Source organism: Sminthopsis crassicaudata, chromosome 1 (assembly GCF_048593235.1).
Source record: "Sminthopsis crassicaudata isolate SCR6 chromosome 1, ASM4859323v1, whole genome shotgun sequence".
NCBI lineage: Eukaryota > Metazoa > Chordata > Mammalia > Dasyuromorphia > Dasyuridae > Sminthopsis > Sminthopsis crassicaudata.
Genome location: NC_133617.1, coordinates 578,781,130 through 578,807,685, shown reverse-complemented (window position 1 = coordinate 578,807,685; position 26,556 = coordinate 578,781,130). Strand labels below are relative to the sequence as shown.

General features: G+C 34.8%; 2 protein-coding genes across 7 annotated transcripts in view; one reads left to right on the top strand and one right to left on the bottom strand.

Moving 5' to 3' along the window:
* The window catches only part of UTP15 (UTP15 small subunit processome component), a 27,185-nt gene extending 16,183 nt beyond the window's left edge, over positions 1 to 11,002 (bottom strand). The window contains exons 1-7 of one of the 4 annotated variants that reach the window (XM_074282257.1): positions 10,742 to 10,934; positions 8,360 to 8,438; positions 7,144 to 7,309; positions 6,646 to 6,738; positions 6,343 to 6,527; positions 4,468 to 4,646; positions 558 to 683 (exon numbers count right to left, since the gene is read on the bottom strand). In XM_074282257.1, coding sequence (XP_074138358.1) covers positions 558 to 683; positions 4,468 to 4,646; positions 6,343 to 6,527; positions 6,646 to 6,738; positions 7,144 to 7,233 — 673 coding nt within the window. In that variant the 5' untranslated portion in view covers positions 7,234 to 7,309; positions 8,360 to 8,438; positions 10,742 to 10,934. Of the gene's footprint in view, positions 1 to 557; positions 684 to 4,467; positions 4,647 to 6,342; positions 6,528 to 6,645; positions 6,739 to 7,143; positions 7,310 to 8,359; positions 8,439 to 10,479 lie in introns of all 4 variants that reach the window. The other 3 variants (XM_074282255.1, XM_074282256.1, XM_074282258.1) reach the window with 3 other exon arrangements.
* Positions 10,987 to 26,556, top strand: ANKRA2 (ankyrin repeat family A member 2). Of its 3 annotated transcripts, XM_074282260.1 has the most exons (9): positions 10,993 to 11,155; positions 16,933 to 17,322; positions 18,496 to 18,654; positions 20,077 to 20,142; positions 21,213 to 21,310; positions 22,305 to 22,430; positions 22,833 to 22,899; positions 22,979 to 23,059; positions 23,837 to 26,556. In XM_074282260.1, the coding sequence occupies exons 2-9, from the start codon at positions 17,034 to 17,036 to the stop codon at positions 23,890 to 23,892; spliced, it is 942 nt and encodes a 313-aa protein (XP_074138361.1). In that variant the 5' UTR covers positions 10,993 to 11,155; positions 16,933 to 17,033; the 3' UTR covers positions 23,893 to 26,556. The 3 variants fall into 3 exon arrangements, with proteins under 3 accessions (XP_074138360.1, XP_074138361.1, XP_074138362.1); XM_074282259.1 differs by having other exon boundaries at positions 10,987 to 11,155; positions 22,979 to 26,556; XM_074282261.1 differs by having other exon boundaries at positions 11,020 to 11,155; positions 16,933 to 17,335; positions 22,979 to 26,556.

Genomic DNA, 26,556 nt, shown 5'->3' with positions numbered 1-26,556 from the left:
TAAAATCATCATGTTGAAAAGTTCAACTGGATTAACTAAAGACAATGAGTAAAAAAAAAAACTCTTCTCAAGACTCCATGCAAACACACCCAAGTCTTCAGAAGCTTGGATTTCCTCAGTTTCCCTGGCCTATCAGGTTCCTTTTTGGTGATCAAGCTGGAGATCGCCAATCCTTTTGTTCTGACCAAAAATCTGCTGCAATCCCTCTGAACTGGAGAGATACAAAAGCATTGAGATAACATGGGTGCTGAGGCACTATTTCTTTTTAAAAATAACTGGTCTTCTTAAGAAGTTTTAGGTGTAAAAAATCAGGTATTTAATTCAAAATATAAGGTCAAGAATAACCCTTTTTTAGATAATAACAATTGGGCTAGTTTCTATTTAACATCTGTTGAATTGTCCCTAATATTTAAACAACTTGAGATATATATTCAGATAATCAATGAAGTTATACAAATTATTCAAATGAAATAAGGGCAATTCAGAAAGGAAATACAAGGTAGACAATGAGAATCAATATAGTATCCCTTAAAAAAAAAAAAGTTGAATAAGAATACCTGCAGATACTAGAAGACCTCCAGATGGGAAGAGCAGAACGCTCTCCACAGGCTGTCCATGCTCCACAGTCAGCACACTTTTCTTCACTCGGGCATCAAACATTTTCACGGTATGATCATATGAACCTAAAACATCAGTTTAAGCTTTTATAGATTTGGTTGCCTTTTTTTTCTTTTTAAATTTATTTATTTGATTTTAGTGCACATTGCTTTATGAATCATGTTGGGAGAGAAAAATCAAGGCAAAAGAGAAAAACCATAGGAGAGAGTAAATAAAAGCAGCAACAGCAAACTTAGCATGTGTTGTTTTACATTTAGTCTCCTCAGTTATTTTTCTAAATGCTGATGGCATTTTCTGTCCAAAGACTATTGGGATTGCCTTGGATCACTGAACCATTCAAAAAAAGCCAAGTCTTTCATAGACAGATGACTTTTGCTGTTATTGTGTACAATATATTCCTAGTTCTGCTTGTTTCATTCAGCAGCAGTTCATATAAATCTTTCCAGATCTTTCTAAAATCAGCTTGTTCATCATATTTTACAGAACGATAATATTCCATTACCTTCATATACCAAAACTTGTTCAGCCATTCCGCAACTGATGAGCATCTACTCCTTTTCCAATTCTTTGCCACCACAAAAAGAGCTGCTACAAACATTTTTGCACACATGGATTCTTTTCCCTCCGTTATGATTTCCTTGGGATAGACACAGTAGTGGTACTGCCAGCTCATAGACTCATAGACTATGCAGATTTTTAATAGCCCTTAGAACATAATTTCAGATTGCTCTCCAGTTAGATCATTTCACAATTCTACCCACAATGCATGAGTATCCAAGTTTTCCCACATCCCCTCTAACATTTATCATTATCTTCTGTCATCTTAGCCAGTCTGAGAGATGTGAGGTGGTATCTCAGAGTAGTTTTAATTTTTATTTCTCTAATCAATAATGATTTAGAGCATTTTCTCATATGACTATAGATGGCTTTAATTTAATTATCTGAAGATTGTTCCTATCCTTTTACCATTTATCAATTGGGGAATGACTTGTATTCTTGTAAATTTGACACAGTTCTTTATATATTTTAGAAGTAAAGCCTTTATCAGAAATACTGGCTGTAAAAAATTTTCCCCAGCTTTGTACTTTCCTTTTAACCTTGTTTCTGTTGATTTTGTTCGTGCAAAAACTTTTTAGTTTAATATAATCAAAGTTGTCCATTTTACCTTTCATAATATTCTCTAGTTCCTTCTTTTGGTCATAAATTCTTCCCTTCTCCAAAGATTTGATAGATAAATTATTCCTTGTTCTCCTAATTTGTTTATAGTATAATCCTCTGTGCCCAAATCATTTATCCATTTTGACCTTATTTTGGTATGGGGTATAAAATGTAAGGTCTATCATTGTTGGTGGAACTGTGAATACATCCAGCCATTCTGGAGAGCGATTTGGAACTATGTTCAAAAAATTATCAAACTGTGCATACCCTTTGATCTAGCAGTGTTACTACTGGGCTTATATCCCAAAGAGATCTTAAAAAAGGGAAAGGGACCTGTATGTGCAAGAATGTTTGTGGCAGCCCTCTTTGTAAGTGTCCAAAAACTGAGTGGATGCCCATCAATTTGAGAATGGCTGAATAAGTAAGTTATGGTATATGAATGTTATGGAATATTATTATTCTGTAAGAAATGACCAACAGGATGATTTCAGAAAAGCCTGGACTGATGATGAGTGAAATGAGCAGGACCAACAACAATACTAAATGATCAATTCTGATGGATGTGGCCCTCTTCAACAATAAGATGAACCAAATCAGTTCCATTTGTTCAATAATGAATAGAACCAGCTACACCCCAGCAAAAGAACTCTGGAAAATGAGTGTGAACCACTACATAGCATTTCCAATCCCTCTGTTTTTGTCCGCTTGCATTTTTTATTTCCTTCATAGGTTAATTGTACATTATTTCAAAGTCTGATTCTTCTTGTGCAGCAAAATAACTATGGATATGTATACATATATTATATTTAACATATACTTTAACATATTTAACATGTATTGGTCTACCTGCCATCTAGGGAAGAGGGTGGGGAGAAGGAAGGGGAAAAATTGGAATAAAAGGTTTTGCAATTGTCAATGTTGAAAAATTACCCATGCATATATCTTATAAATAAAAAGCTATAATAATAATAAATAAAATAAAATGTAGGTCTATGCAGAGTTTTTGATATATTATTTTCCAGTTTTCCTAGCAATTTTTATCAAATTTGAGTTCTTATTCCAGAAACTAGAGTTTGGGGTTTTATCAAATATTAGATTGCTATAGGCCTTAATTATTGTGTCATGTGTATCTAATCATGTGAATCCACTGATTTTTAGTAGCAAATGTTTTTGTTGACTACTGCTTTATAATATAGTTTTAGGTTTGCTACTACTAAGCCATCACATCACCCTTTGTAATTTGTTTTCGTTAATTTCCGTGATATTCTTGACCTTTAAGTACTTCCAGATGAATCTTGTTATTATTTTTTCTAATTCTATAAAAATGTTTTGGCAGTTTGATGGCTGGCACTGAATGAAGCGGCCAATTTAGGCAGAATTTTATTAGCTCAGCCTAGCCATGAACAATTAATATTTTTTCCAATTGTTTAGCTCTGACTTTATATACGTGAGAAGTGTTTTGTAATTGTGTTGATATAGTTCTTGAATTTGTCTTGACAGGTAGAACCCCCACTGGCTGTCTTTTTAAAACAAAAAACCAAAAACAATAATTCTCAATTCATAAAGTTCCAAGGCATGGTTAACAGTAAGAAGGATCATCAATGACTTCTGTGTGCCCCAGCTGAGCATTAAATGTACACTGAAGATGGGCAGTGCAGTGGGAAAGGAGTCTTTGGAGTCAGGAAGTTTGCTGCCCACGTGTCCCTGGGCCCAGCCTCTTGTCCACTGAGTCTTCCCCTCCTCATCTATCCAATAAGAGCTACATGAGATAATTCTGCCTGTTACCTCCAACTCTCAAATTCTCATGTTCAACATATATGCATGTTACACATTTTCTATTGCTCCTGCCTTCATAGTCCATGTCAATTTGCTAAAGATTCGAAGATTAGAGGCAGAACAAAAATGTATCTCTTTCGACCTTTAACTACTAGGGAAACCACACAGCCTGATAAGTTTAAATGAACCTACCCAAATTATAGCATTAGAATACACATCCCTCCTTTCTATTAAAGATCAATAAACTACAAAAATCGAAAATAACATGAAGAATGCTTGGCTATCCCTCTACATTATGTTTAACAGCAACATATTATGGGAAGAGAGTTGTTTATTAGGAGCTAATATCTCATAACAAAATATATCAATTAAAAAAAGAATAAAATTAGACTTGCTATGACACTGATTTACTTTTGCAAGGGACAGAAAAGGCAAACTTGAGAATTTTTAAAGCAGTGTGTATACACAACACAACACATAATTAACACACACACACACACACACACACACACACACACACACACACTCTCTCTCTCTCTCTCTCTCTCTCTCTCTCTCTCTCTCTCTCTCTCTCTCTCTCTCTCTCTCTCTCTCTCTCTCTCTTTCTTTCTTATCATCTTTTCCTTATAGGTTTACTGTAGATCTTCAGCCACAAGGAACCTCAATGGCCATCTATCTATAAATCTCCTTGATTTACAGATAAAGAAATTAAAGTCCAAAGAAGTCCTTTGTACCACACTGGCTCCAAAACAATTAATATGAGAGCAGGTGGGAAAGTAGAGCAAATAACAACACACAAAAAGGAGAGGAAACAAAGCTAATTCTAGCATGAAATTGGAAAAATTGCCCCCTCCCCCAAATAGCAAAAAGTACACCATTGTGAAATCATTTACCTCAGAAAAATATTAAGCATACCTGTTACAAGGAGATCTGCATTAAGTTTGCTAGCACATCCACATCTCACATAATCTGTATGCTCACTAAAGGACAGAATTTCTGTGGCATTTGGGATGTCCCATAACTTAGTTGTATAATCATCGGCTCCAGAGAGAAGGCGGTATTTGTCAGCTGTAAAATCTACCATATGAACAGCTCTGAAAGAGAAGAAATAGTAAAACATGCAATTATAACAGGAATTTTTTATTTCTGGAACATTCTAACAAGGTCAATTTGCAGTATCTACTAAAAATACCAAAAAGAGAGGAGGTGCCTGGAGGTGAGAAAGCTGTAAGATCAGAAGACAAATGAGCAAAAGTGAAGACTTAAAATGCCTCTATGCCCCAATTCAGTTTAGATATTTTAAATTTCCACATTTGATTAGGTGGTCACAGAACAAGAGATTAATGAATCAATATCTGTAAACTGATAGTTTAACTCAATTCAACAAACTTAGGGAAATTTCTAGGAACTCATGTACAAGGAAACAATACAGATTTATATTGTAAGAAATTTGCACACCAACAGGGAGGAAAGATATTTAATCACAAATAACTTATTATAAAAGAGAACATAAAAAGCCAAGGAAGCACTGTAAAAAGTTAAATACATAAAAAAGTTAAAGCACCGTAGAAAAATTTGAGATTCTCAGTGGGTAGAAGTATGGACTTTTGGGACATTAATTATATACTTACATTTCCATAGGCAAAGGAAGTATGAATAATTAAAGTCTAGTATGCTGGACTTGATGTCAGCAAGACCTGAATCCAAGTTCTATAGCTGACACATTCTATGTGCCTCATACAACTCAAGACCAAATATATTTTAGAGAAAAAATGGATTGTCATCTACCTCCAATGTGGAGGGAGCTTACAAAACAGGAAGAAATAACAGGTACTTCTGCATCTTTGTAAATTTCAACAGATCTAATTTTTTAAAAAGGTATTTTGTGTCTTATTTAATGTCTTCAGTTCAGGCTCTACTAAATTAATCTTAAATGTTTCATTAGCAGTCAATCACCTATCTCAATTACTGTGTTAGCATCTTAACAGGTCGAAGCACTCTTCATACTGTAATTTATCCTTTGTGCCATTGCTAGAATAACTTTTCTTGTGTATAGATAGGTATGGTCCAAAACACTTTACTTGCTCCTCCATTCTACCTAATGATAAAATCTGCTCTTTTTTTTTTATTTAGCATTCAAAGCTCTTCCTAATTAGGTACTCACCACCCTCTCTTCCTCTTTCTCTCTGCTTAAAGCTGGGCTATTCTTTGAATCTTCCTGATTCAATGAGATAAAATTCTGTGTTCCCAATGTCCACATTCTGTCTATGGATTCCTAGCTATTCCTGCAGTAAGCATGATCCTCTCCTGCAACTCTAGATCTTCATGGTAACTAATGACTTTTCCCTTTAAACCTCACATAGAATTTTGCTTAAGCCATCTGTGTTTTCATCTGATTTCTCTAATAGACCAACAACTCCACAAAAGCAGGAAAGAGGTCTTTTTTGAACTCTATCCCCCCTCAGCATCTAACTGATTAACACACTATAAGCACAGTATATTTTTGTTGAATAAAATATAAAACATAAAAAAATACAAACAAGAAAAGAGGAAAAGCAATTATCGGGCACAGTGTGCTTCTAACAGAGATCCTCTATCTACTACTAAATAAACTATTGACTAAAAACCTCCTCAAAAGTCCAACTTACTCACAGGCTAGCCTCAAAACATGGCAGTGGGGCTTTTACACAACACCTAAACCTGTAAGACAGTACCCATCAATTTCTTTGAAGATAGATCAGAGAATTTTACTGAAAAAATGTACCAATAGAAATTAAATGCAATTCTTACTTTGAATGACCATCAAATTGTCTGAGTGGTGCCCTTCCAGTCACATCAAAAAGTTGAATGACACCATCTTCACTGCCAGCAACAAGAAGCCTACCATCTTGTCGATAGGTGGCACAATATGCTGTGTCCTTAAAGCGGGAAAAGGTTTTTATTGGTTCTTGGGAATATCGGCCATAAATATGAACCTATCACAAATAATAAAGATACAGCAAGAGTTTCATTAATTTTTTTCACCCCAGAGGACATAAATTAAAAGTTAAAGATAAATCATGTAACACCAGACTCAATAATGTCAAGTCTTACCCTTGAAGAAGCTGTAACAGCATAATTATAGGGAGGCTCTGGAGAAAAGTCTATTTTTGTTACTGCACCAAACTCCTTTATCTGAACAGGAGTCTAAATGAAAAACAATGTCACATTAGTTTACTTTTAGCATTAAGAATTAAATTCTATAAACATTTCTGACAATTTCTAAAAACTAAGGCTGATCAAAAATAATTTTTTTTTAAATCACATATGTTTTTATGTTATAATAAGGAAAGGTAAAGAGACTATGATTTAACCATAGAGATAGGATTCTAAAAATTTTATTAAACAATAGAAAAATTCAGAAATAAGAGCAGGCAATCAAATTATAAGCCTAATCTTCAAATCATTTGCTAAATTAGTTTGAGTTGTTTTCAAATTTTTAGGTTATTTAGACCATTCTAATTTTGTACAGAAGTTCAAACCAAAATTAAATTGTATAGTAGAAAAATTAATATAAATGAAAAATTACTTTCAATTAATTCAGGTACTTACCTTATAGTTTTTCCAATACAATGTATCTTGAGTTATTTTCTCACCAAGTTTGGGAAATGTCTGAATAACAACAGGCTTATAACCTGCCATTATTCCCTACAGTTGAACTATTATCCTATAAAAAGGTTAATAATCCTTTAATATTTTTAGTGTCTCCTCCTTGATTCTGAAAAACAGAAAATATAATTTTTATATACGGACACAAACACTCTCTCCCTCTCTCTCTTCCTCCCTCCCCCAAAAATGTGTATCTTCCTGCTTTCAAAAAAGCTTAGGGCAACTTACATAATGAAACAGTATAAAGTGAGTCACTTGAGTACTAAACTTAAGAAACCAACCAAAGGTGGAATCATTATTTTATAATTTATTTTATAATTTTATAATTTATAATTTTATTTTATAAATTTATAAATTTATTTTATAATTTGTAAATTATAATTTTAAATTATAAATTTTATAATTTTATAATTTATAAATTTATAAATTTATTTTATAATTTATAATTTATAATTTTATAATTTATTTTATAATGCCTGATTTCAGAAGATTACAATTCCTCAAAATAAATTTGAGTCTGTTTTCTGACAGCTAAAGCAAAAAGAACAATGAGGCAGCAGATTTTTTTTTCTGTAAACAGGGAGAAAAATATATATATATATATATATATATATTCATTTGTAAAGAAGGCATAAAATTTCAAATGAGATCTTATAAAAGATACAGAAATGCTGTTAATCTGAGCATTCTCCTATTGACTCTAAGAAGGAAGAGGGTATAAACATTAAATCACATCTCAGTAAAGACTTTTTTCAAAGGACTGAAATAAAGTGGTCCAGAAAATTTGATTACTAATGATCTAACAATACAGATCAAGAACTGGGGGAGCTAAACAGAAATATATTTTAAAAGATTATTCAACATTCAGCCATTCTGGAGAGCGATTTGGAACTATACTTAAAAATTTATCAGACTGTGCATACCCTTTGATCCAGCAGTGTTACTACTGGGCTTATATCTCAAAGAAATCTTAAAGAAGGAAACGGGACCTTTATGTGCAAGAATGTTTGTGGCAGCCCTCTTTGTAGTGACCAGTAACTGGAGACTGAGTGGATGCCCATCAATTGGAGAATGGCCGAATAAATTGTGGTATGTGAATATTATTGTTCTGTAAGAAATGACCGACAGAATGATTTCAGAAAGGCCTGGAGAGACTTACATGAATTGATGCTGAGTGAAATGAGCAGGACCAGGAGATCATTATATATTTCAACAACAATACTATATGATGAGCAATTCTGAGGGACATGAATGAGATGAACCAAATCAGTTCCAATAGAGCAGTAATAAATAGAACCAGCAAAGGAACTCTGGGAGATAACTATGAACCACTACATAGAATTTCCAATCCCTCTATTTTTGTCCACCTACATTTTTGATTTCCTTCACAGGTTAATTTTACACTATTTCAAAGTCTGATTCTTTTTGTACAGCAAAATAACTGTATGGATATGTATACATATATTGTATGTAACTTAAACTTTAACATATGTAACATGTATTGGTCAGCCTGCCATCTAGGGGAGGGAGTAGAGGGAAGGAGGGGAAAAACTGAAACAAAAGGTTTTGCAATTGTCAATGCTGAAAAATTACCTCTGCATATATCTTGTAAATAAAAAGCTATAACAAAAAATAAAATAAATTTAAAAAAAATGATTATTTAGCTATCTGTCCTGCTTTGAAGAGGCTCTGGTAGCATTTAATTTATGATCTAACCTTGTAAAAACTGCTTATAGCTTGCAATATAGTCTATAAAATTGATTCAAATGTCAGCAATTAAGATAACATAATCTACACAACAAAACCAACATTCCATCTTGAAAGCTTTTGTTTTTGTTTTACCCAATAATAACTCATTTCTCTGTTGCTTTAAGCTTTACAAAGTACATTTTCTCATTTGATCCTCACAACAACCTTATGAGGTAGGTATTATATTTATCCCCATCTTATAGTTGAGGTAACTGGAACCAAAACTGATTTGCCCAAGATAAAAAATAGCATTGAAGTAGACTATTTAAGTCATACAGGTTTCCAGAATCTCATTAAAATATATTAGGAGGCCTCCTAAAATTTTGATTTTAAGAATAAGCCTAAAGAACTGAGTAGAAAATTGGTTAGAAATGGGGCCTCTGATACATACTGACTATGGGATATTGGAGAAATCACACAATCTCTTAATGTCTACAAACAATTCTCTAAAACGTAGACCAGTGATAGATTTGCATTAGTGAAGGAAGTTTCCTCAGTAAGAACTTCTTATACTAAAGAATTACAGATGTGATGAATCCAAAAAAGGCATCAAAAAGATCATTCCAGTTCAATGGAATATTATAGAAAATACTTTCTCTCTTCTAAATTTATATGAACAAGAATCATTAAATTAATTCCTGTATCCTGTACCAATCACTGATTCCTTCTTTTTTTTTATAATAAAGAGGCATCGTTTGAGTAAGTTATGTTATATAAAGTATGTTATGTAAAATCAAATGGCATATATTATATGTATATACTATAACACATTTAACATGTATGGGACTGCCTGAAATCTAGGGGAGGGGATGGAGGGAAGGAGGGAAAATTCGGAACAGAAGGGAGTACAAGGGATAATGCTGTAAAAAATTGCCTATGCATATGTACTGTCAAAAAAAATTATAATTATAAATTTAATTTTTAAAAAATCAAATGACAAAGATGATAAACTCAGAAAGCACCAAAGAAGCCAATTTACCTTGTGAACAAATGTCATTTACTTAATGAATAAATCCCATTTTTCCTAATGAGATCAAAATGAATCAATGGAATACTCGAATTACACAATTAACTTTAGACAACGTGTTCTTAAAAAGTTGTTTACAATATTCATTTGCAGTTTAGAATTTTGGAAAAAAGGTAAATAAGCACTTTAAAAGACAAAATGCTTAGATCCTTTCTCCTCACATCTCCTCCAATGGGAACTGCAAAAAATTTGGTTCAACCCTGGAGAGGCTTAAAGTCCAAGCGGAAATTTTCCATTATTAAAAAAAAAAAAACTGCATCACCTAACGGAGAAGCAGCCGGAAGTGGATGGAGCTTCATCCGTGTTTTTTTAAAAGTCCAGGACAGAGGTTCCTCCCGGGATCAGCGAACTCGGGGAAGAAATAGTGGGGGAGGGGAGCTTGAGAACATTTACATATATATACACATACAGGTTGAGAAATGTATGGTAAGAATTGTTTTCCTTTGTAATCCCATTCATTATGCATTAAAAACATGATCCGGGGCATACAAAAGTTGAAGTACCTGAGCTCTAATTGCTTACTTAACCAAGCAGGCCTCCCAGCTCGTCCACAGGCAGTGTATGCCAAGCTCTAAAAGTTCAGTCGGGGTCACGAACCGTGTGCAGGACACCGGCCCCAGATCGCGTCCCCGGATCCGCCCAGGGCCCTGTCATCCCGCGAGGCCGAAGACAGCGCGGATGCTCCCGCAGAGACACAGGCCACCGGCCGCGGAGCGGGGAGCGAGGGGCAAACGCCCCACTTCCACTGGCCGCCTCTTCCCTTACCTCCTCCGGGGTCGGCGGCACTTCTGCGCGCAGAGGGAGCTTCTCTGGGTCCTCCGGCGACCGCGGCCGCTGCTTCGGCTCGTGAGAACACCAGGCATCCGAACTAGATTTCAGTGCATAGGATTCACGTGGGCCCGGGCCCACGAGTCGTCATCTAGCGGCCGGGTCCTCTTCCGGGTCCGTCGCGCAATGTATGCATCAACCGCGACCCGGCGCTACCATCTGACGTAGAGGAGGGCGGGCCTAGGGACGAGGGGGAGGCGGGGCGGGCTGGGGAAGGATGGCGAGCGGCAGCTAGCGGAAGCTGGGACCTGCTTGCGGCTTCCGCCTCCAAAGTCTTCCAAGTCAGTGGCCTCAGGCCGAAGTCGCGAGCCGCAGCAAAGGAAAGGAGAAAGTGCCGGGTCGGGTCGGAAGGTAAGATGGGAAACCCGCTTTCCTAGGTCTGGGGACACGGGGAAGGAATAGGAAGTGACGCATCATCGGCAACAACCTGGCCCAGGAGGCGGCGGTGGCGGCGGCGGCGGCGGCGGCGGCGGGATGGGGCGGCAGGTGAAAGATAACGGGCTGTCGGAGCAGGGTGGGGAAGGGAGCCTGAAAGGCAGGGCCTCTCCTAGTCTCCGGTCCATCCCGCGCGTCCCTACGCGAGTTCTCTCTCTCGCCCTGCCATTCCCCTGCCCCCTCCAGCCCCTGGGCCACCCTCCTTCCCCACCTCGAGCCCCTTTCTCCCTCCTCCTCCTCAAGCCCTGCTCCCCTCCAGCTCCTCGGCCATCCTCCCCACCCCCAATCCACTAGTGCCCAGGCCACATCTCACCTCTCCCCCATCCAATCCGCGAATCCCCGACACCCTTCCGCTCTTCCCTTCTCCCAAATACCTAACCTCGCTCATTCCACTTCAGGAGTCTTGGGCCTGCAGCTCCCAAGCAGAGGCAGTTCTGGACCGGGTTCCATCCCTGGATCCCTGTGCCTTATCCGCAAACCGACCCCGCCCCCTTTGCAGCACAATTAGCCAGCCTTAAGTGTCTGCTTTGTGCACTTTGTGATACCTGCAGGGATAGGAAATAGAACACAGGCTGTAGGTAGCTTTGAAAGCTGCCTAGTCCTCTCTTCAGGCCTCTTACACCTTCTCCCTTCCAGTGACAGAGAGTGTTTTCAATGATGCCCCCCATTCCTGGACCACTCTCCTTCCTCATCTCGCTTCTATCAAGTCTCCCTTTGTGAGCCATTCCCAGGCTTTCTTCTGAGACTATCCCCGCTTTGATTTCTTGTTTTTTACATGGTTATTTGTAGCATTTAATCAGTACAAGTTTCAGTTGTTAATTACATGTGTAACTGACCTGGCACTTCATCTGATCAAAGCAGTTTCCCCATCCATAAAGTGCAAATAGTAATTTGTCTTACCTCCCTGAGAGAAGTGCTATGTAAATATCAACTACTTGATACAGTAAGCAATATTAATCAGCATATAAGTATATATACAGTATATATATACAGTAAGCATATAATTTGATACAGTAAACATGTAATTATTGGTACTACTAATACAGGTCATCATTCTTCTAGAGTATATCTTAGGATCACAGATTTAGAACCTGAAAGGGTCTCAGAGACTATCTAATCTAATACTCTCATATACAGATAAAAAACTAAGTCAGAAAAGTTAAAATAGTCTCCAAGGTAATATAAAGAGTGGGAGAGCCATGATTTGAGCGAAAGTCTATTGACTACAAATGAATGAATGAAACTTGCATCTAAAATCTTATCGATAAATCAATAAGTCAACAGTTATTCATTATATATGCCTATTATGCACCAGGCATGATGCTAAGTGCTGGAGATAAAAAGAAAGGCAAAAAAAAGTCCTCACATTCTCAAGTAATTCACAATCTAATGGCTCTTGAAGAACTCATAATATTTTGCTGTATCTTCATTCAGATGATGCCTTCGAACTATATATGTCTACTGGATGCTATTCTAGGCACTCTGCTTGATTATCAGCTCCCATAGATTTAATTACTATTTTTATGCTGATAATTGTCACATTTGATTATCTGGGCCTAACCTTTAGTGTTCCATCTCCAACTGGTTATCTGGAACTGGATGTCTTATAGATAACTTAAAATTAACATGTCCAAAACTGATTTCATGATCCTTCTCTCTAAGGCCTCCCCTCTTCTTAACTTCCCTATTTTATTAGTGTACCACTCATCCACACCACCTCACTTTCTTTCACCCCACCCTATCCAATATCTTGCCAAGGCCTGTCCCTATGCCACTTTCATAACATCTCTCCATATGACCTTTATTTTTCTAATTCTGCCATTGCCCTGATTCAGCCCCTAAATCTCACCTACCTCAGTGGAGACCAAAGAGAATATAAGAATTCTTGCTGTCACACATTGATTAGAAAACCACAAATTAACATTGTCTGTATTGTATTTTTATTTTATTAAGCATTTCCTAGTTACATTTCAATCTAGATCCCCAGACTTTTGCAAACTTCTAGCTAGGCAATGAGTTTGTCATCTCTGTTCTGTGAGAATCTTTTCTGATTCTCCTTACTATGAGTATTTTTTCTTTGTTGATTATCTTCAATTCTGTATATTTCTTGTTTGTATATAGTCTCCTTAATTAGATTGTGAATTACTTGAGAACTTGAGGACTTTTTTTTTTTTTTTGCCTTTCTTTGTATTTTGGCAATACTTACACATCATGCCTTGTGCATAATAGGCATAAAATAAATAAATTATAGTTGACTTGTTGATTTACAGAGGTTTTAGCAGCAAGTCAGATGGAAAGATCCATTAAACTTTATAGTACAAGAGCAAACAAAATGATAATGTATCATTTTTAATATCATTTCCACTGATAAAAAGCTTATAGTTTTCTAATAGTAAACTATTTAAAAGTACCAAAGACTTTGAGTGCAAGAACTTTCTTTTCTGGGCCTTTAAAAGAAGCAATTTCTGAGTAGCACTTCCACAGGGCTGCTTCACAGGGTGATTGATGGTTGCAGGGATAAGGCTGAAAGCAGAACCATTGGGCTAAACTGTGTGGCCACTCTCAGGAAGAAGCCCAGAAGTACTAATGGTAAGAAAGGCAGGCCCCTTTCTCTCACAGACACTTCTCCCCTCAGGGATATCTTCTGTGCCAGAGATAGAAACAAGGTCATTGGAGGGCATTGCTATTCACAGAGCTCTTAGGTTCAAGTTCCTGGGCTATTTCCATCAGTGAGTAAGGAATGGTGGTGATTTGACTTGCCAAGCATGGAAGCAGTGCAGGCATGGAAGGTGGCTTCTGTGAATATATAGAGACAGGAAGAAAGCTCAGGAATGCTAGTAGTCCATGGCATGTAGAGTGGATAAAGGGGAGTACTGTGAAATGAGGCTAGAAAGATTGTGTGAAGCCAAATGTTACAAACCATTCTTTGTAGAAATGCACACAGAGGAGTTTGTATTTTATCCTCTAGACTTTTTTTTTTAATTTTTATTATTTTTTTTATCCTCTAGACTTTAAGGAGCCACTAAAAGCTTTTTAGCTTGGGATTGACATAGGCAGATTTGTTTTTATGAAAATTATTTTCAGAGCTTTATAGAGAATGGATTGAAGAGGAATGAAAATTTAAGCAGGAAGACATATTACAATATGTCTTGTATTGACCAGCTGAGAAGTAGTGAGGGCCAGATTTTGAATGTTAGTTCTATCAATGGAGAGGAAATAAGGTGAGAAGTGCCAAAGATCAAATCAGTAAGACTCAAAATTTGATCGTACGTGGAAAATGAGAGAGGGAAGAATCAAGAATGATTCCAATATTTGGAGGATATTAGTTCCTTCAACAGAAAAGGGAAAGTCTGAAAAGGGAATATACTTAACGAGAAAGAAAATGAGCTTTCTTTGGTGCTTAAAAATGACAATGAGACTAAACATCAGGCATTAATGAGAGACAGCAGTTCCAGAACTGCATTTTGTATGGCTAAATATATTATTATTACTTGTCATTTATATTATTATATATTATTTGAACTTAATATATTGAGAGAGAGAGAGAAAGAGAAAGAGAGAGAGAGAGAGAGAGAGAGAGAGAGAGAGAGAGAGAGAGAGAGAGATTGATATTGATTTTAGAGGCTTTTATGTAGAAATGTTCATTGAATATGAAGTGATGTGATAAGATCACTAAGGGAGAAGGTATAGAGAAAGAAGCAAAAGATTGTCAAGATTGGAGCCTTGGGGGACACCTTCATTTAGTGGACAATGGATGTTAATTCAGGAAAGGAGACTGAAAAGGACAAATCAGAGGGACAGTCAAGATACAGCAAGGATATTGCGGTAGAAGCAACAGAGAGAACTAGCAGGATAAAGTCTGAGAAAACACCATTGAATTTAGCGGTTAAGAAACCTTTGGTTATCTTTGAGTGAAATGTTTCAAAAGACGATGAAATAACTAGCCACGTGGCAAGGTGATTTGTAAAGGGTAACCATAAGTTTTCCAACATGCCCTCTGCTTGCTACACCTGTGTATGCCACTGAATTTATCTGATCAACTATTCACATGTAGTAGAATCATAGAATTTTAGAACTGGAAGGCCCGCAAAGTGAGAGAGAGAGCATAGTGAATATGTAACAGCAGATTTAGGAGGTGTCTGGGTTCCCGTTCCTGAAGCCTGGTCCTGCATTGAGTCTCAATCTCTTCCACTACAGACTGAAGTCAGTACCTCATAGTGATATTATAAAGATCAAATGAGAGGGGGAAGGCAGTTTTGAAGATTTTAAGTACTCTATATTTCAGTTGATATTTTAATTAATTAATCTCTCATTTTACAAATGAAGGAAAAGAAGCTCAAAAAGATTAAATGTCTTCCTTTAAATCAGAGATAGTTACCAAGGTAGATCTAGAACCTAGATCTTCTAGCCAGCCAGTATCTATTGTGTACAAATATAAACTACCACTGTACTAAATGTTATATGAGACAGGCCCTGCCCTCAAGACTTACAATATTTATAGGATGTGAGATGTGTCTTTAGTGGTATCCTATCAGTTTTCTTCATTGGAATCATTAGTTTCACTTCTTCATTTGCTATTCTAATTTTTTTTTTCTAAAATCATCCTAGGCCTGTTACCTCATTTTTTCCCCTTTACAATCAATATCAGTCAAAAATTGGCCTGAGAAAATAATGTTACCATAACTAGGATTTGCATGGCATTTGCTCTAAAGTCATTTTTCTTTTTTAATACAGTTTTAACATTTACTACATCATAAAATTCTTCTTCCTCAAAATTTGTAACAGGATTTGCCTGTACTAAACTATGAAAATTAAGCAAGATGGTTTTTTAACCTCTGCTTTTCATAAGAAATTTTATCTTATTTTGTTTTGACTATTTTATATAATTTTAGTTACAGTAAAACATTTCAATTGACTATATATTAAAGTCCAAGAGGGAAGTCCAGGAGGAATAATATTTTAATGCAAACCAAAGGAAAAAAATTAAAATAATTTTAAGTGTTTATTTGTAGAATACTCACTTTGAATACTGGTATTTATTAACTAAAGGAAATGAATTATCCTGATCTCTCTTTCCAAACAATCTTTTTCTGAAACTTGTTCCAAATCATGTTTCTTAACTCTTTCTCTAAAGATTTAGATTTTTAGGAGCCGTACTTATTCCTTATGTTATCATAATGTTGACTTGTACAGAGATAGGAACCTATTTATTCTTAGACAGCTTTATTGCTGATAGAAATTGACCACTGCTCAAGTTCCTCTTACATTGTAAGTATTAATGGTTGTTTCTCTTTTTGACAAGAATTTAAGCCATTTACAGTCAGTGCACATTGGTTAGAAATTTATATATATATTATATATATATATATAATAAATTTGAGTATAAAGCAAGTAAATTAGTACTATTTTCTTTAATGATAAGCTAAAATAATGCTACTTGTTTAATTGTAGTATTCCAAAAATAAGAAATTTCAGGTCAGAGATTAAATAAATTATATTTTTGTTATTTGTCTACTTTGTATAATATTTGGTGGTAGTCTTACATATCTATATAGTACATTCAGAGTTTAGTTTTTTGTTAAAGTTGTTCGTATTCTACATACTTCAGATATTCGTATTTATGTGCTTAATATTTGTTGAATTGAACAAGCTTACCTTAACTGTTGAGATGTTATTTTTCTTTATATTTGCAGATTTTTCTAATACACAGACCTTGAAAATAATCCAGTCTTGAAATTGAACCAAGTAGAAACCATGAAGAAACATTTTAAGTATTGCTATTAAAATTAAAATCATGGCCTCATCAGCAAATCTGGATGTGGGAGCCCAACTGATTGTGGAAGAATACAGCAACAGCTATAGTTTAACTGATATGACAGATGTTAAAGCGGAGCACCCATTGGATTCAAATCCTGAAGAAGGCCCAGCCCAGAGTGTTGCAATGGGGATGAAATTTATTTTGCCTAATAGATTTGATATGAACGTGTGCTCTAGATTTGTAAAATCCTTAAATGAAGAGGATAGTAAAAATATTCAGGATCAAGTTAACTCCGACCTCGAGGTGGCATCTGTCCTATTTAAAGGTTGAAATTTATGGTATAAGTTACTGCATTTGTTTTGTTTTTCCATTCCCATTGTAAAATTTGTTTTACATAATACATACATACATACATATATGCTATATGTATGTATGTGTATACATATTTATTTGTGTGTGGGTGTACATTTGTGTAAATGTGTGCAAGCACTTGCACATATATATGTTACACACATGCTTGTGTAATTAGGCCATCTCTTAACATTATTTTCTTTTCTAGTACTATTCTGAAACCAATGTTAAATTTTTTAGGTCAGATATAATATAAAAGAATATATATGAATGGGGAGGTGAGGTAAATACTATCTGCAATGAAATACACTAATACACTCTAGACTGCAAGTATTTAATTTGTATTGAGTTAAGAGTGCTGTGTAACCTGCTTGAATAATACAAATCTACTTTTCCATTGATCATTTGATACTATTTAAAAATATAAAAATTAGTCTTTCTAGTCAAGAGCAAGATCATTTAGAGCTTCTGTAAATGTGGGGGGGCAGATATGTTATGTATAGGGGTCAGGTGACTGTGGGTATATATTTCTGCTCAGTCATTTTCTATTTAATCAAAGATTGTAACCAAATAGATTTGTATATATAATTTTATATACTTATATTTGTATATTTATTATAGTTGTATTGTTTGGGGCTTATGATTTCATCACTTTGAAAAACTCAACATGGAAATTCCTTTCAGTAATGCAGATAAATAATTTATAGTCTTAGGTTACTTGGGGCACTGAAATTTAAGCAATTTGTATTTAGTCACATAGCAAATATATGTCAGAGACAGGACTTAAGCCCAGCTCTTTCTAACTCCAGGAAAACTATCAATTTTGCCTTTCACTATTCTCTTATTTAAAAGTTACAATTGTGACCAAAAAAAAAAGAAAGAAAATTCATGAAATAATAGAAATTATTTAACTCCTTTGTAGTTAAATAATTCTATGTCTATGAAATTCTCATTGTGATTGACTGGAAAAATAAATATACATTTTGACAATAAAATGTATATAAAACACAAAGTCTTAATAGACTTGAAGTTTTTTTTTTTTAATCCATTTAAGTAATCAGGTTACTAGTATTAGTTGAATATCTATTATTCCAAGTTTACTTCTGTTGAAAAACTTTTTTCATCTGTTTTAACCTATTTTATTTAGCTGAATGCAATATCCATACATCCCCTTCTCCTGGGATTCAAGTAAGACATGTCTACACTCCTTCAACAACTAAACATTTTTCACCCATAAAACAGTCAACTACTTTAACAAACAAACATAGAGGAAATGAGGTATCGACAACACCTCTGTTGGTGAATTGTAAGTATTTCTCAATGGCATGTTTACCTTTGTTAGTAAAGTAATTTAACAAATTTAATTTTGAAGTATTATCAGATATATTTGAACGTGAAGGTGATAGTTTATTGGGGAAGGAGTGAGGAGGTGGTAACATAATCAGATCTGTTTTTTAGGAAGATCACTTTGGCAGCTCCGTGAAGGATGGAGTGTGTTGGGGAGAAACATGTGGCAGGGAAACCAGGCAGCAATTTGTTGGAATAGTGCAAGTGGAAGACCCTAATTCAGAGCCTGAACTCAGGTGATGACAGTCAGGATAGGAGGGCACATATGTGAAAGGTGATAGAAGGGTTAAATCAAAAGGATTGAATTGGGAGATGAGAGATAGTGAGGAGTTGAGGATGACACTCAGGATGTGAGCTGGGGTACTGGATAGTAGAACCCTCAAGTAATAGAAGGTTTTGGAAGGTAGGGAATCTTTGAGGAGAAAGATAACAAGTTTGGGACATATTAAGTTTAAATTGTTTACAGGATATCCTTGTTCTAGATGATCAACTGGCAGTTAGCAATGCAAACCAAAGGCTGGCAGAGAGGTGGACGCTAGATAAATAGATTTAAGAATCATCAGCCTAGATATGATAATTGAATCCATGGAAGCTGATAAATTCACCAAGTAAAATAGTAAAGATAAAGGGAAAAGAAAAAAGAGTCTAGGACAGACCTCTTTGGGACACCAAGTTAATGGGGATGGCCTGGATGAATATCTAAAAGGAAGTCTGGAAAAGAAGGATTGTGAAAACCTAGAGAGGAGGTCAGGTATAAAGTGTTTCGAATACCAGATATGCATTTCTTGAAAAACATGAACCAGTTAACAAAAGGTGACTGTTGTTATAATTCCAATATTCTTATTGTAATTTTGATTACAGATTTGAATTTATCAATTTCAAATGATAAATATTCTAAATTCATCCAAACAAGAGATAAAGTAATATAAAATGGATTACTTGCTAGGGGAGGGGGAAGGTGGGGATAGAGGGAGAAAAATTTAGAGCACAAATTTTTGCAAGGCTGAATGTTGAAAATTATCTTTGCATGTATTTTGAAAAATAAAAAACTATTAATATCTTTAAAAATAAAGTAATATAAGATCATATTGGGGAAATAAAATAACCAAACCATATGGATTCCATACAATAGCCACAAAGCAGCCACTTTGTATTGTTACAGACCAATACCTTTAAATTGTGTCTTAATTCATCTTTTTTCAATAATGCTATTTATCTGTTGTCAAAATAATCTTACATTGCAGACTCTCTCTATAGATAAGCAGTATAGCAAATTTTTTAGGTTGGGGAAATGGAGGAAAATTGCACAAATAAGCAATTTAAATCTGAAAGAAAATATATTTGTCATGTACCCGTGACATATTTCATACTGTTGTTTCAGCCTTATCTGTTCACCAATTGGCTGCTCAGGGAGAAATGCTCTATTTGGCCACTCGTATTGAACAAGGTGAGATAACTAAGTAGTCTATTTAATCATGTTATTCACTTAAGAGTAATTAATATTTGCAACTATGTACATTAGAGAGAGGTCCTTTCAGACAGGATTGGCTTTTACATGGTAAATTCCATTGATCCTATTAAAAACTCTAGATCTCAATCCATGACATGGATTTAGAGAAAAGACATTATGGACTTTAACTTTACTATTACATTCTATGTTGCTAGGCCACGAAAATGAAGGTGAAAATCAGTAGAGTTCTGCACAGCTAACAGATTAGGGGGTAAGCAGATTGGAGGGCGGGGTGGTGAATGGTGGGGGGGGGGGACATTCAAGCTGGGTTTCCAGTATACTGTTCTAAATTATTTATTATGCATTTATATTGTATTCTTTTAGTAAATCACAAGAATAGGGGAAAAATTAAATTATTTAACATGGAAGCTATAATAAAATGACTTCCCTACTAAAATAGTCTCATTTTATTTCTAGATGATTGTCTAGGATTTAGTATTTAATTTATAAAGTGTCAGATGTAAACAAGGTCAGTTGTACATTGGATGTATTTTAATAAATTGTTTTCAAAATGATTTCATAGATCACATTTGAGCTCAAAATAAACATCCTCACACTTACATACTAAAATTACTCTTTTAGAATGTCAGAATTTATATAACAAATAGTATATATTACTTTAGTGGTACAAATGACAATCCATCTATATGCTTTCTTATCTTCTGTGATCATTGTCCATGTCCTTCAGTAAACCAAGATAACTGACATTTATGTAATATCTTAAAATCTTACTAAGCACTTTATTATTAGATTTAGTAAATCCTCCATAGAGTATCTACACAAATCCAGACTTTTTTCCAAGTTTTAACATTGCATGAGTACTAGGCCAAACAAGCTGTCTTTTTACTCTTTGATCTTTATTATATGACCAGGTCACCATCTTTCCTTATCATATGGTTTTCTAAGTGATATCTTTTATATCATTTTTTGATTCAATCCATGAAACAGAGAATAAATAACAAAGCATAATTATTGTTAGACACTGAAATTATTTTTCTTTTAAACAGAAAATGTAATCAACCATACAGATGAAGAAGGATTTACTCCTCTAATGTGGGCTGCTGCTCATGGGCAAATAGCAGTAGTAGAGTTTTTGCTTCAGAACGTAAGGAAATTTTCACAAATTTATGTTAGTAACTTTAAGATTCAGTCATCAGTATTGTTCACTATGTATCTCAAACTGTGCTAAGGTCCTTGAGGTATGCGGGGGACCTTACCTCAGTGGAGCTTACAGTCTATTCAAGGAAACCACATTAAAATATATGAAAATTTTAAAATCCTAGTATTTCACTGATTAAGCCACCTATATGAATAGCAGTCCTCTCTATAACAACACCAACAAGTGGTCATCCTACTTCTCCTTGAAGCTCTTCAGTAATGGAGAACTCACCAGCTCTTAAAGCAACCTATTCTACTTTTACTCTAGTTTTAGGAAATTTTTCTTGCCCCTACATAAAAAAACATAGCAAAGATAAAAGAAGGGCTAGTTTTGTATAAACTGGAAAAGGTTTCTTGGAAAAGGTTTCTTGGAAAAGGTTTCTTGGTAAAGGTGGGATGAGCACAATCTTGAAGGATAGGTAAGATTTAGAAGGGCAAATGGAAGGAGGAAGAAGTGTACAGAGGAAAAAATGTAAATTTATAAGATTCTCTTATGAGTGCAAAAAGCACATATACTGGGGCAGCTAGGTGGTGCAGTGGATAGAGCACCAGCCCTGAATTCAGGAGGACCCGAGTTCAAATCTGCCACTTAACCACTTCCTAGCTGTGTGACCCTAGGCAAGTCACTTAACCCCAGCCTCAGGGGGGAAAAAAAAAGAGTTAAGGTCTCTGGGACTAGCAAGAAAATGGTTGAGGAGTAAAATAAAACATAGCTGGAGTTAACCTAGGTATACTGGGCTATGTGAAATGCTTGCCAATAAAAAAAAAAAAAGCACATATACTATAGTTAACTTCAGTAAACTAAAGAAATTTATTTTCTTGTTTGTCATCCTTTTTAATTATTACTAACAATAAGCAATGATAATGATAACAATAAGGACTTTAAGTTTTGATGGAACTGAAAAAAAAAATCACTTTCTCTTTTAATTTTTTTCTTCTAGGGTGCAGATCCACAGATTTTGGGGAAAGGACGAGAAAGTGCCCTGTCATTGGCTTGTAGTAAAGGATACACAGACATTGTCAAAATGCTGCTAGATTGTGGAGTAGATGTTAATGAATATGATTGGGTAGGTTGGGTAAGACAGTCTGTCATCTCTAACTTTCAAATTGTGGGTATATTTTATAACTTGTATTTCACTCTTCTCTTTCTTGGAAGTTTTAAGGAATTATGAAAGTGATATTTATTAATGACAATAAAAATAATTGTAATATAAGATTTTATATGCTATAGACTTATTTAATCTGAGAACCATTGCCATTATCAAACATTAAAATTTATCTTTGCAGATTAATCTTATTTCAGGATTGGAGGATGGGTTAAAAATAATTTAAATTATTTTAAATTGCTTTTTAGCTTCCTAATTCTTATCAACTCTTCTCACATCAGCAGTTTTTGTAAGATTTTTCTAGAGTAATATCAAATGACTATATTGACTTTTTTTTCTTTCATTTCTTTTTTTTTTCCCCAGAATGGGGGAACACCTTTACTTTATGCTGTGCATGGAAATCATGTGAAATGTGTAAAAATTCTACTAGGTAAGCCAAATAAAAATCAGAGCTAGTGAGAAATTACCATGTATGACATTAACTTTCTTTTTCACTAATTATTGTTTAGAAAATGGAGCAGACCCAACTATTGAAACAGATTCTGGATATAATTCTATGGATTTATCTGTAGCTTTGGGCTATAGAGGTGGTAAGTATTTTAGCATTTCATCCTATTTACCTAAACCTTACAAACTTTTCACTAAAAATCATTCCACCAGTATGGAATACATCCTGTATTCTAGAAGATTTTGTCAAAAACACCCTTCTTCTGGCATAAACTCTTGACTTGATTTACTATTAATATCTTTATCTTTATAGAAATCTTAGAAAAATATAAATATAAAGAAATATAAATCTCTACACAATCTGGAAATCACTTTCTGTTCATATTGCTTTTTTCCAGCTTTTCTAGCAGTTTTTTTTTAGCAGATAAGTGCCTGCTTATTTAAAAGGTGCTTTTAGCGTTTCATTCAAAAATTGAATTTACCAAATATTTTGTAATTTTGTTTTCATCATTCCTTTTAATACCTTTGTTAGAATGGGTATCTCAGTTTTGCAAAGAAATATATTGTTGTTCTGAATATAAGTTGTTCTTTTCTTGAAAATCTAACTTATACAAAACCTATCACCAATAGAAAGTTATATAAGTAAATACCGAAAAACTTTCCCTTAAAACTTTTCATTTTAGGGATATGGCCTACAGATCAATATTGTGGTAATAAACCCACACAAAAAAAAAATCCAGCAGACTTTTTATGCCACATAGTGTCAGAATTAGGTTTCAAATATCTGGTTTCCTTATCTACCAAGGTCTACTTCAGACCTATTGCTTAGAAACCAGTGTTTTCAGAGCTGAGGTCATGTTTCCTAAATGTGATATAACTTGTTTACAGTTATAGTGATCCTGATGGTTTCTTTATTTTAGTTCAACAGGTTATTGAGGCACATTTGTTGAGGCTGCTACAAAATATCAAGGAATAGACTTATAGTCAACAGGAAATGTTCTGTAAAAACCATTTGCTTTGTTTTTCATAGTCCCAATAAATGACAAAGTCTTGTTTACTTTTTTAAACTTTACCTCAGTCACAATATTTACTGATTTTTAGTAAATTTTAATAAATTTTCTTCTTTAGGTAATTCACTGGTGTATAGTAAACTTGGTGTGGATGTTTTCTTTGTAAATTTATTTTATTGTGTATTTAAAAATGTAAATTAATACTGTGTTGCATGTAAACTTTTCTGGTCAACATCATTACTTAAGACTTCATATAAAGTGTAGTAGTTTTATAGTTTCAAAATTTATTCAAATTAATCCTCTCTCTTGCATTCATCTATTGACTTTATATGGAATTTGGGTGAATTTCCATAGAAAACAAATTTCATTGTTAAAGTTTTTTAAAAGTGCACAAAGTGTGATTGTTTACAGAATGCTGTTCACTTATAAATAACTTGTCTGTTTGCATAGTTGTCCTTAAAAATTTAAGATATTTTGAAATTTCTTTAAGGTTTCCGTTTAAATTGTTCTATTAGTGATTTTAAATATTTATAAACATTCTTGTTTTAAATGAACCTGAATATAATTAAGGCAAATTTAATATATACTCTCTAATACTCAAATGTTTCTTTGATTTTATCAATCTGGATGCTTACTCCAGTAATGTAAACTGCAATCTTTCCATGTCAGCTATCCCTTTGTAACTCTTGTTTACGTCCTCCCACAAGTTCATTTCAGGGGTTCCACCCAATGTGCTGAAGTTGTTTTTTCCTGGCATCATAACCATATCAATGGAGCACTCAGACTCTCTGTCACCCTTACCATGTAGCTAGCTCTTCTTCTTTTCTCTCCAGTAACAGCTTTCATTTCTGTTCATCATACTTCCTCACTGCTTATGAGTGGCAACCTACCCACTCCCACTGTATGCCTCTCCATTGCTTTCTGTGTGATGTCACTTTTGCTTCTATAGAGACTTCTGTTCCATTTCTCATAGCCTTAAAGATAGCATTGTTAGCATATTGATCTTAAAAACCATGAGCCTTTGTTTTTGGAGAAAATTTGGGAGCTTTCCAATTTCCTGAAAGCAGCAGTTCTTGAATTTCCTGCTCTCAGACCTCCTGTGTAATTCTGGGCCTAGCTCCTCCTTTGTACTCTCTGTTCCATATAGATATACAGATGGACAAATTCTATATAATTATGACATGAAGTTGGATGAGCAATAGACATTCTGCTTAAATGGTTAAGAATCTATTCAAAGAGACTCCACTGTGTTCCAAAATTTGATGCAACCAGCATAATGTCATCCATCAACAGAAATATCCAGAACACCTCACTATCCACAAGGACTTTGAACTGGATCTTCCTTCTTAAAGTCAGTCGTGAACATCTTTGGCAAGTCTATGGCATCCTGCTTTATGTCTCACCAATGTTTGTGATCCTTGAATTATAATTATTAAATAATGTTATTTCTTATTTCAGTTTTCAAGGAATCTTGAGTGGTTGTGATGTCTAGATCAAAGGTATTTTGTTAGAAGAGATTTTAAAATGGAATTTTGTTCTACCTAATCAAATGTTGTTTTCATAATCAGTAAGCACAGTGGAATTTTGTATCCTCTGCATCTTTCAATCAGTTATAAAACGGTAAAGGTGTGGTCCACAGTAGATGTCTGGTGAAAGCATGCCTGTTTTCTCTAAAAACTAATTGAGGTTGCCCTTGATATGTGTACAGAAGAGTTTCAAAAATATTTTATGTTGAAAACATAAGCAGTGTATAGTGTTGGACCTGGAGCCCTAAAGATCTGAGTTCAGATCTGGCCTGAGCACATCACCCTCTCTTAGCCTCAGTTTCCTCATCTATAAAGCTGGGGATAATAACAGCACCTACCTCACAGGGTTGTTGTGGGGATGCAATGATATACCATGTAAAGTGGTTTGAAAAACTTAAAAGTGCTATGTAAATATTACATATTAATTATTGATATTCTTCAAGTTGCTCTTTTTTTCTGTCAGTAAGGTCTGTCAGTAAGGTTTTTTTTCACGCACTTTTGTTATGTTGTCTTTATTAGTTACTTTGTGTAAATCAGTCCCTCAACATCACCTTTACAATTCTGTCTCTTTCCTCTGTGTCTTCTTGGTCTAATCCAGTTGTTTATTCCATCTTTGTTGTCTTCAATGCCATCTCTGAAATAAGCACATCTGGGACTGTAATGTTAGGGACCAAGTGTAGTGGTGTCCCACTTCACAGGTAAAAACCAGAAAAAGCAATCTTCCTTTTTACTTCTATTTGTTTGTTGTACATTCATTTTCGTCTTGAAATACCCTTGGGAATCTTTGCTTAGTTGACTCTTTTACAAAGAAGTTGGGTTGTGCAATTTTTTTAAAATGCACAGGTGGTGATTATTTACAGAATGCTATTCAAGTGTAATTTTAAACTGGTTTTACCATCAATTGTTTTCCCCTGGTTTTTGACATGATACTGCTCATAGTCATCTATCAAGAATTTTCAAACAACTTTATATTCTTACCCTGGTTTTGCCTCTCACCACCATATCTTGTCAGTTGGCAAGTAAATGACTAAGGTGCTTTGTTAGGCTTTTTTGGTCTCCTTGTTATGACATTTGGTTTACATCAATTAAACTATAAAACTCTTA